The sequence below is a fragment of the Nicotiana tomentosiformis genome, chromosome 4 (assembly GCF_000390325.3).
Source record: "Nicotiana tomentosiformis chromosome 4, ASM39032v3, whole genome shotgun sequence".
Classification (NCBI taxonomy): domain Eukaryota; kingdom Viridiplantae; phylum Streptophyta; class Magnoliopsida; order Solanales; family Solanaceae; genus Nicotiana; species Nicotiana tomentosiformis.
The window spans coordinates 80,052,092-80,063,678 of record NC_090815.1 but is presented as its reverse complement, the minus strand read 5'-3'; the positions used below and the strand labels follow the sequence as shown (position 1 = coordinate 80,063,678).

Here is an 11,587-nt window from a genome sequence, read left to right as displayed (position 1 = left end):
AGTATCATATAAAGTGAAATAAAGAGAATATTATAATCTTCCATTGGTTTGCAAATATTTATATTTGAGAAGCCACCATTTAGATGTTTTCTAAATATCTCCTCAATCTAGCTTACCTAGTTCCATCTTTATTATCAGAGTTGTCTGTGACTTTGAATTCATATGTATTTGATTGGTCTTCAATTATTTTATAAAATTTTATAATACTGCTCTTGTCCTCTTAAGGAAAAAAAAATACAAGTTATATACGTATCTTTGCTAAATTTTTATAAAATCTTTATCTTAGCGAGGGGAATAAACGAATTTAAGATGGTGAGGGAGAGTGGACATGATTAATAAAAACAAGGGAAGCAAAGTTTGCCAAATTCGTTTTAATTGTATATATTGAACCATTGTTAAAAGTACTTAGATACCTTACGTTAGATTCAATTTGATTTTATGTCACATTCATATATAAAGAACTTAAATTTTATGTAACGTATAGTAGTAGGACCATACCTTCAATTAATCCAAAATATAGGGACTAAAAACATAAAAACCTCGTGAATATATAGTTCAAACATAACCAACCAAAACTGATAACGTTCTTTCATTCTCCTTTTTTTCTTCTTCTTCTTCCTCCCAACCTATCAAACCACCACATAAAAAATCTCCTTTTGAATTTTTGCCTATTAAAAATGGCTTTAATTAGTGGTGATGCTAATAATAAACTGAGTCTTGATTCAATAAGGGATAGTTTAATAAGACAAGAAGACACCATCATTTTCAACCTTATAGAGAGAATCAAATACCCAATAAATTCCACCTTGTACAAAGAACCTTCTTCTTCTTCTTCTTGGAATATTTCAGGGTCCTTGTTCCACTATTTGTTTCAAGAAACAGAAGCTCTTCAATCTAAGGTAATTATTTCTGATACATACATACACGGTTGTTCTGATTTAGTAGTTCTTTCATGAGTTCTTGGAAATGTTAAGGGGTCGTTTGGTTGGTTGAATAAGGTATTATAATTTCGGGATAAATTATGGGGTTATTTATCTCATGTTTTTGTTCACTTTATTATTTTGGGAATATTTTTTATGCTATACTTGTGGTATTATTTTATATCACACTCAACAATCTTGAAATTAGTAATTCCAGGATAAAATAATAAAACAACACACTTGCCTCCATAGCTTTTCTTTCATAAGGAAGATAAGGTTATTTGGAAATAAAAGTTTATATAGTTTAACATATTTTATATTATACCTCGTATATTCATTTTTTGTCCTAATATCAAATATCTATTAACAAAGTATATTCACTAAATAATTACATTATTATTTAATTTTTCTATTATAATTCCAATCTTGTTAATCGTTGGGGATATAAAAAAAGAAAGAAGCAAACGACCCTTTGGAAAAAGCAAAAAGAAAAAACCAAACGAACCCCTAATTGTGTTGTCGTTATCTTGTCCTGTTATATTAGGTCTCCTTGATCTTCGGAATTTATTAGAATCTTTTACTTACTTTGCTCTATTTTGTTAGTAGTTGCTATATTTATTTAGTTGACCGTAAGTTTTTTTCTACTTTCCCTTCTATATTTGTTCTTCTTTTCTTTATTTTTGGATAACTGAGAAATCTGGGTGGTTAGGCAAGTGCATGGTAAAAAACTACGAAATATTTCTGAAACTAGAATTGTAATCTTCTAATCACCACGCTTTCATTATCAGAAAGCAGCCGTTTCACTGTTTTATTTATATGTTTTAACAAGTAAATATAATGAGTTTTCATTTAATTTTGTGTTCATTATACAAAAGTTATTTTTTTTCTTTTTGTTACGTAAATATCATTCAATTTTATGGTAATTATCAAAAGTCATTTTTCTTTCTTTTGTTACACAAAAAATATTCTATTTTACTCTATTTATCACAAAAGTCACATTGATCAGATTTTATAATATTTTTACTTGAAAAGTCTATTATGTCCTTGACATTATAAATACCCTGATTTATGTAATACCTTCTATATTACATATTATAATAAAAATAAATTTGTTTAACAAATGTTAGGTTTTTTATAGTCGATAAAAATTTTAAAAAAAGTTTCAAAGATACTTCTGTTTAATATTAAGTTTTTTAAAGCTTTATATGTTAATATTATTTATTTGAAAATATTAATCTAATGTGTTATTTTGCTAAATGTGGGTATTTTATTTATTAAATTAATGGGTATGGCTTGGCTGATAAATCAATGAGCTTTGATTTTTAAATTTTTACTAACATATTTCATTAATCATGATTAAGAACGTGGACTTGAGATTTGTTCACGGTAATGTTACTGACAAGTAAAATACATGGGTAAAAGTGTATTATATAGCATATAATATAATATAGAATGTATTACATAAATGGGAGAATTTATAATATCAAGGGCATAATAGACTATTCAGGCGAAAAAGTTTGTAAAATATGGTCAAAGCGATTATTGTAATAACTAGAGCATAGTAAAATGATTTTTGTGTAACAAAAGAAAGAAAATTGACTTTTGAATAATGAACAAAGCTGAATTACTTTGACGTAAGAAAAGTAACTTTTGGATAATGAACACAAAGTTAAATGACGACCCATAAAGTTTACTCATGTTTTTAACGTATACTCTTCACCAACACAAATCAATTTATAATAAGTATAAATTAACCAAAAAAATGGATTAGGCTCTTTAAGTCAAGCTAACTATTCTTATTTAATAATATTTACATCCTTAAAGTAATGTTTTCAATTTTTTTTAATACTTTATAACGAATATCACTCTTATTTTCTCGCTAAACTTTCGCACTAGTATTATATTCTGGTTGCAACAAGAAAAGGTAATAATGTGACTTCACATGTTCACTCCATAAATAGTACGTAACAAATTCATTTTTTCAATTTATTCTTTGGTGGCACGCTTGATTATGTTTTGTTTTTTTTGGTTAATCTGAAAGGCTAATTTTGAAGATTTTGGATTAGTTTTTGAAGTGAAACTTTAGAGAATATCATTATTACATGTAAAACCTTCAGTACTAGAAGCTGAATATCATTCCCTATTCCAATAAAAGGGGGAAACTGCCCATCTCGGATTGCTTTCGATCTGGAAAAAGTCAATTTTTATTTGATTTCTGAAAACTAAAATCTTTTTGTTTAACACCGAATTGTTTTGGCTTTGATTTAATTTGTCCTGGCGTTCGAGTCAGTCTAGCGGATTTTTCGCTTTTTCAATTTATATCTTGCTTAATTCTATATGAAAGATTATGGGTATTCTTGATACGACAAAAGTTATATTATCAAAAATGTATGTTTTTTTTTTTATATATATTTGGTTGGTGAATATATTATTATATTTTTCAGGTTGGTAGATACCTATCACCAGAAGAAAATCCTTTCTTCCCAGATAACTTGCCTGCCTCAATCATACCACCTAGCAAATGCACACCAGTAAGTATTTATCAGACTAATGTATTTTTTAATTATAATCTGTCCTTTTGACCTGAATTTAAATTATATACATCATATTGTCACTAATTTCAGTTATAGGTTTTGCATCCTGCAGCAGAATCTGTCAACGTAAATGAGAAGATATTGGATGTTTATATAAAGCAGTTGCTTCCACTATTTTGTATTACTGATCAGGCTGATGAAGGAAACTTTGCAACTATTGCTTCCTGTGATATTCAGTTATTGCAGGTAACTCAACTTGTACATTAATACTGATTATTTTCTCATTGAAAATGAATTTGCATACATTCCCATTTTTGGGGCCACTATTGAATTTATATCCGCAGTGCACAAAACTTTGCAAAATGCACCCGAGCGGATTTGAAGTAGTTAAATATCTTCAATGCAACTTCAGAAATCAAATCTAAAGGTTTCCTATCTTTCAACTGCAACTTCAAAAATTCAAATCTTAAGTAGTTCAAGCGCTTCAAAACAATTTCAGATTTTGAATTTGAATTTCTTCTATCTTTCAATTGGAACTTCAGAATTTCTAATCTTAAGTAGTTCAATTTTTCAATACAACTTCAGACAATTTCAGATTCAAAATCCGAAGTTATAAAATATAAACTTGTTCTTCGAATTCCAACAATCCAATATACAATTCAACAACCCAAATCTACTCCAAATGAGCTAAAATTTGAAACATAACTTTAAAGAACAAATCTCAAGCATCAAATTTATAAAACAACAACAAATTTAACAAACTCATTTTGCAACTTAAAAGAAGAAGAAACCCTAAACACAAAGAAGAAAAATTAGCAGTGAAGAAGACAAGAAAACTGTATGTATCTGAAGTTATTAAAAAATTTGGTATCAATTAATTTTTTTTAAAAAAGTGGATGCATATTCAATCGGCGGTGCAAAACTAGACGTCACATAAAATTTTTACTATAAAAACTTACTCATGCATGGATCAATAAACACATGATATGTGTCCTTAGATGTGCCTTTTCAGCTCAATCCATCACTTAACAATAGTAAACTAATGTGATTTATGCAAACACCCGAATGGACAAAATTTTTTGAGGGTCCGGACTAGACCACTAGACAAATTTATTTATCCAGCCCTTAAAGGAAATATTTGAACTTAGTTTTAAGGGCGAATTGCAGCAATAATCACTTTTAAGCTCGATATTTAAAATATATCCACAATCTATAATGTATTTAATGATTAGCCAATTCATCCAAATTTCAGGACATAAGATTCGAACTTCATGACACAATTTTCGATGAAGTTTGAGTTTTAACGTTTAAACTCTAGGACGTCGTATCCTGAAGTTTGAGCAAAATTGGCTAATCTTTAAATACATTATAAACTATGAATATATTTTAAACAACATACTTAAAAGTGATTACATAGTGTCATTTCCACTAATTTTAAAGATGAAACCGTTTTGATTTCTTTTTAAAAAAAGTAAAGATATTATACACCTTTTAAACAACTTGCATGTACATGCAAAATAGGAGTAATAAATTCTTTTAACTAACTATTAAAAGCATGTAAATTATATGGAAGCTTGACATAGAATTATTAGAACAGTGGATTAATTAAATAAACTACAGCACTTCTTTAGGAATAAATTAATTTGAAAAAACAATATAATTCTCCCTTGAAACTTTTTTTTTAAATCAGTTCTCTCTTGAACCTACATTTACACGCACACGAAATAGTAACTCAACCTTGATTTGTTTAACACCCACCACTTACACATTAACTCAATATTACAAAAAACATAAAGAACAAAATTCTCTGCATTCTCCAATAATCCAATTTATTTTTCCCAGTGCTGTTTTCTTAAGATATAATCTCTCTAATAATCCATGAGTTTGTTATGTGAGTGGCTGACTTGAATTACAATGCTTATAAGCTAAAGTGAAAATATTTTTCTTGTAGGCACTCTCTAGAAGGATTCATTATGGAAAATTTGTTGCTGAGATTAAATTCAGGGATTGTACTGATCAATATAAACCACTTATTCTTGCTAAGGTATGTCTCACATACAACTATTTACCGTTTCCATGTCTTCTGTTCCACCTTGGATAGTTGGATTTCGGAGTTAATATATTTTGTTAATTTGTCGATATTGTTTTAAAATCTTTCCAAAAGAATTGCCAAAAAACGTCTCATTTAAGTTTTTTTTGAAGAGGCTTAATTTTGTAAACTGTATTCTTTTAGAAAGACTCTTTCTAGCGGAAGTTGTTTTATAGTGTTTCTCAAAGAAAAGAAAAAATGAGAGAGAAGCCAAGATTATCCAGATTTCCAAAACACATTTTTTTCTGCACACACATTACAGATTTCTCCAAAGAGTTACAATTGATAATTGATACAATATTATGCATATACACTAACGAAATATATTTTAGCCAAACATGAAAAATTTCGTAGCTTAACACTTTAGCCACATTGATTTTTTTCGTAGCATGGCTATGGCATAGCAAGAAATGAAATAGCTAAAAGTTTGGTACAGACTTTACAAGTTTTGCCTACGGACTAATACCAATTGCTATATATGGAAGTTTTGTGTTGCTAAACCTGGAAACTTTATACAATTGTTAATAGCCATGGAATTCTAATGTTTTGCGGCTATAGCTAGGTACTAGGTACATTAATCCTCATTCTGTAGCTGAGAATAGATTCTCATTATAGCAATTATATAAAAAAACGGTTAATGGTCAAATTTGCCCCGGTACTCTTTAAAAAGGGTTATATTTGTCCTTTGTTATACTTTTTAGATATATTTATCCTTATCGTTATACTTTAGGATCATATTTGCCCATGTACTCTTCAAAAGGGTTATATTTGCCCTTTGTTGTACTTTTTGACATATTTATCCTTACAATTATACTTTAGGATCATATTTGCCCCTCATCCGTTAGATCGCCATGTCCTACCTTTGTTTTCCTACATGTTGCCTATGTGGATTTCTTTTTCTTCCTATTCAAATATGGTCACCTATTTAAGCTAATTTAACCCGCCTACCCAATATAAATATGACTTCATTAACTCCATTGTTGTGCAACTTCTCGTAATTTACTTCAGTTACTGCAATAATTGTGAGTTGTATTAAATTAGTGATTCGGAGTTCAAAGTTATTGTTTGCCAATATATTGTCGTTGCTATATCACTATTGTATTTCGCACAATCTTCGTAAATGTCATATCAAGAAATTGCTTTTCGTGGATCAATTATGGTCAATTGACAAAGTTTAGACTTTACAGAGTTATATTTCTACAAATACTTCAAAGCATCATTAAGTGATTCATGTCTCGTAACTCCTAAGTATTAAAGGGAAACAAATTAACATAGACAAAGGTAAAATAATTAAATAAATCAATTAGGGATAACACTATAATTTCATTCACTCACTGTCCAAAATTTTTTCGCTTTCCGAAAAATATGGAGCTGGCCCGGAGAAGAGAGATGGACGAGTGGGGGGGATGAATTTTCTTTTATTTTAGTTAGTGTGTCTTATTTAAATTGGGTGGGCGGGTTAAATTAGCTTAAATAGGTGACCATATTTAAATTGGAAGAAAAAAAAATCCACATAGGCGTCATGTAAGAAAACAAAGGTGGGACATGACGATCTAACGGATGAGGGGCAAATATGATCCTAAAGTATAATTATAAGGATAAATATGTCAAAAAAGTATAATGAAGGGCAAATATAACCCTTTTGAAGAGTACAAGGGTAACTATGATCCTACAGTATAATGATAAGGATAAATATATCTAAAAAGTATAACGAAGGACAAATATAACCCTTTTTAAAGAGTACAAGGACAAATATGATCGTTTTCCGTATAAAAAATATCAATAACAAAGATCAATTAACTTTTTATTTTCATTTCAAGATCGACGATAAAGGTGTTTTAAATTCTATATATGACAAATGCATGTTCTTAAAGTTTGTTTTAAGAAATAACATATCTTTGTTATTGCAGGATAGGGATGCTCTAATGAAGCTATTGACATTTGAAGCAGTTGAAGAGATGGTAAAGAAGAGAGTTGCAAAGAAAGCCTTGACGTTTGGTCAACAAGTGACCCTAAATATTGATGATAGCTCCAAAGAAGTAAAGTGCAAGGTTGATCCATCGCTAGTTTCGCGCTTATATGATGAATGGATTATGCCTTTGACAAAACTTGTTGAAGTTCAGTACCTTCTACGACGTCTCGATTAGTACGATACAATTTTTATTTGACAATCTTTTTTTCTTTTGTTATTCCAACGTTTATCATTTTTAATATTGGAGTATAAAACAATTTAAAGGGTTTTTACTAAATTTGCCTTTGGACCATCTAGATCCATTGATGATATAAAATTCTCTATTGGAGGTTCAAACTAAGAACCCGTTTGGCCAACCTGTCAAAAACTGTTTATTTTGAAAAATACTTTTATTCAAAAGTGCTTTTGCAAAATAGCAGTATGTGTTTGGCCCATTCGTTTGAGTTGTGCTTTTCAGGGGGAGTGCACAGATAGCCACTGATTAGAGATATCTTTACTTTTTAGCTACTGTTTTAAATGTATTTACTCTTTAGCCAGTTCTTAATAAATATTTACCCGCCGGACAAAAATACCCATGTGCTAGACATAGGTATTGTGTAAATATTAAGGATATGATTTCCTTAACTTCATGAATGTTGTGTAAATATTTAGGACAAAGTGTCTTGTATTTGCACCTTCTACTGCTAAACTTTAGGACATCATGTCCTTAACTTCATATGTGCAGTGTAAATGTTAAGGACATGATGTCCTTAACTTCATGTGTGCAATGTAAATGTTAAGAATATAATATCATTAACTTGTATTTGCAACTTCTGTTGTTAAACTTTAGGACACCATGTCCTTAACTTCATATGTATAGTGTAAATGTTAAGGACATGGTGTCCTTAACTTCATGCATGCAATGTAAATGTTAAAGACATAATGTCCTTAACTTGTATTTGTACCTTCTGTTGTTAAACTTTAGGACATCATGTCATTAACTTCATATGTGTAGTGTAAATGTTAAGGACGTGGTGTCCTTAATTTCATGTGTTCATTGTAAATGTTAAAGATATAGTGTCCTTAACTTCATGAGTGATGTGTAAATATTAAGGACAAAGTGTCCTATATTTGCACTTTCTGCTGATAAACTTTAGGACATCATGTCCTTAACTTCATACGTGCAGTGTAAATGTTAAGGACATGGTGTCCTTAACTTCATGTGTATAATGTAAATGTTAAGGACATAATATCATTAACTTGTATTTTCAATTTATGTTGTTAAATTTTAGGACATCATGTCCTTAACTTCATATGTATAGTGTAAATGTTAAGGACATGATGTCCTTAACTTCATGTGTGCAATGTAAATATTAAGAACATGGTGTCCTTAACTTCATATGTGCAGTGTGAATGTTAAGGACATAGTGTCCTTAACTTCATGAGTGATGTGTAAATATTAAGGACATGGTGTCCTTAACTTCATATGTGCAGTGTAAATATTAAGGACATGATGTCCTTAACTTCATGTGTGCAATGTAAATGTTAAGGACATAATATCATTAACTTGTATTTGCAACTTCTATTGTTAAACTTTAGGACATCATGTCCTTAACTTTATATGTGCAATGTAAATATTAAGGACATGGTGTCCTTAACTTCATATGTGCAGTGTAAATGTTAAGGGCATGGTGTCATTAACTTTATGTGTGCAATGTAAATATTAAGGACATAATATCATTAACTTATATTTGTAACTTCTACTATTAAACTTTAGGACATCATGTCCTTAACTTCATATGTGTATTGTAAATGTTAAGGACATGGTGTCATTAACCTCATGTGTACAATGTAAATGTTAAGGACATAGTATCCTTAATATTTTACACATCACTCATGAAATTAAGGACACCATGTCCTTAATATTTACACATCACTCATGAAGAAAGGGTAAAAAAGACTTTTCGTATCAATTTTAATAGAGTAGTGGCTATTTTTGCTCAACATTAAAAATACTGGCTAAAAAATAAATACCACTTTAAAAAGTGGCTATACCACGCTATTTTTACTGCTTTTTACAAGCTCGTTGTGTTTGACCAGTCTTTTAAAAAAGTACTTTTAAGTATCAAATTACGAAAAAGGGTAATAAAAGTTTAATTTTCGATTAGTATTATTTAGAAAAGAAAAATAAATTTTAACATTCATTAGAAACGAATTCAATTAAAATATAAAACGTAAAGTAAAAATATAAATTAAAATTTTAATTAATATAAAATATAGTTATTCCAAAGCAATAACATTGAGTGTTTGGTATTACTTATTCTTTACATGATAATTTAAATATGTCAAAATACATCATTCAATATAAATTTAAAATATACTCTAAGGAATAGGACAAAGAGAATAAACATATGATTAAAATAAAAAAGAGAAGAAATGTATGGTAGAAATAAAAAGAAAAAGAAAAAATATTAAATTAATGAGGGATAATTTGAAAAAATATGAATTTATTGTAAGGTTATTTTTGTCTTGAACAAATTAATTTTCTGCTTCTGCTTCTGCTTTTTGGAAGAAGCTAGAATTTGTAGCTTCTCCCCAAACTGCTTATGTTGCTGCTCTAAAGTACTTTTTTATTTTGGCCAAACAATATAAATTTTCCAAAAGTATTTTTTTTACCCAAAAAATTACTTTTGGCCTCCTAGAAGTGTCACGACCCAAACCGATGGGCCGCGATGGGCACCCGTTACCTTACTCAACCGAGTACCCACGTAGCGTATCTTTCTTATTACTTCATCATATACACGTGACATACTGGCCTAATAAGCCAACATGATCATTTATAAACTCAAAACATAAGCCGACAAGGCCATACAATCTTACATATACATGACATATGTCTACAAGCCTCTAAGAGTACATAAACGTCATAAGTCCGGGACAGGGCCCCGACATACCAATCAATACATGCCTAATCATACTGACCAATAGCAACTCCGGAGCAAATGGAGCGCACCTTCTGTCATGTAGCTTGTACGACTTTTTCCTTATATGTGCGTCTATGTGACTCTTCTCCCCTTTTTCCTCCAGCTTTTGACCAATCTCTAGGCTTCACTTTGTAAACATATATAGAGCTTGACAGGATGTCCCTCTGGGCATCTATGGGTATACCAAAGTTCTTCGTCACGAATATTGTTATACCTTATTTTGTTTATCCATCCGTATGAATTTACTGCACCTAGGTAGGTCATACTATACTATAACTCTTACCTCGATTTATCCTTACTGAGGTCTGCTACTAAACTCCTGGTTACTTTCGTTACTTATCCCATATGCATAAATCTATGTCCTTTACTGCTTCCACATTACTATTCATCTTAAGAATGACGGCCTAATCTTATCTCATACTTTATAACTTTTACCCATCCATTATTGATTTTATTGATCTATAATCTACCTCTGATAACTTAACCTTTTATGTAACATTGCCGCTAGGGTTCACGTTTCATCGGGGAACATCTGAAATGATTAGACTGATCCACCTGGAGCGATACCATGCTTTCATAACGGTATCTCACAGCATCCCAATGTGATTCACCTTACATGGTTATTTTAATCTTGTCCAATTCATGGGATCCCTTTCTTTTCTTCGTCAGATAATTACTCAATCGAAGGCCCAAACGCCATCCTTTATCTATCATAATTACACCCTCATTCTATTACCAGGGAAACATTCCATCTCTTCTAAATATTATTAGTCTTAGACTCCTTTGAGTTCATTCAAGCTATAGTGAGCTTTGTATAACTTATAGAAACCATCTTCTCTTCTTGTTTTCATGGGCTTAATACCGAGGACTTATCCATTCTCGTCACCTCCTCACTCACCCTTTCTTATTCTTACTCTTGTCTTCCTAAAACCTTATCGCTTTACTATACTTTAGCTTGCGACCTACACATATCTATTTATATTACTCGCAACCTTCCTTTAACTTGCTTGCACCACAGATTTTCTTATGTGATTTTGGAACATCAAGCGAGACATCACATCGTCTCTAACTCTTCTTTACTCTCTTAATTAGATCTCTCGGTACCTAGA

At 30.3% G+C, this 11,587-nt stretch overlaps 1 protein-coding gene across 1 annotated transcript; it reads left to right on the top strand.

Annotated features, from left to right (window-relative positions):
* Nucleotides 1-582: 582 nt before the first annotated feature.
* LOC104106309 (chorismate mutase 2) lies at nucleotides 583-7,807 on the top strand. Its single transcript, XM_009614832.4, has 5 exons — nucleotides 583-899; nucleotides 3,365-3,451; nucleotides 3,551-3,700; nucleotides 5,406-5,498; nucleotides 7,454-7,807. Exons 1-5 carry the CDS (start codon nucleotides 678-680, stop codon nucleotides 7,688-7,690), a joined length of 789 nt encoding a protein of 262 aa, XP_009613127.1. The 5' UTR covers nucleotides 583-677; the 3' UTR covers nucleotides 7,691-7,807.
* Nucleotides 7,808-11,587: the final 3,780 nt, after the last annotated feature.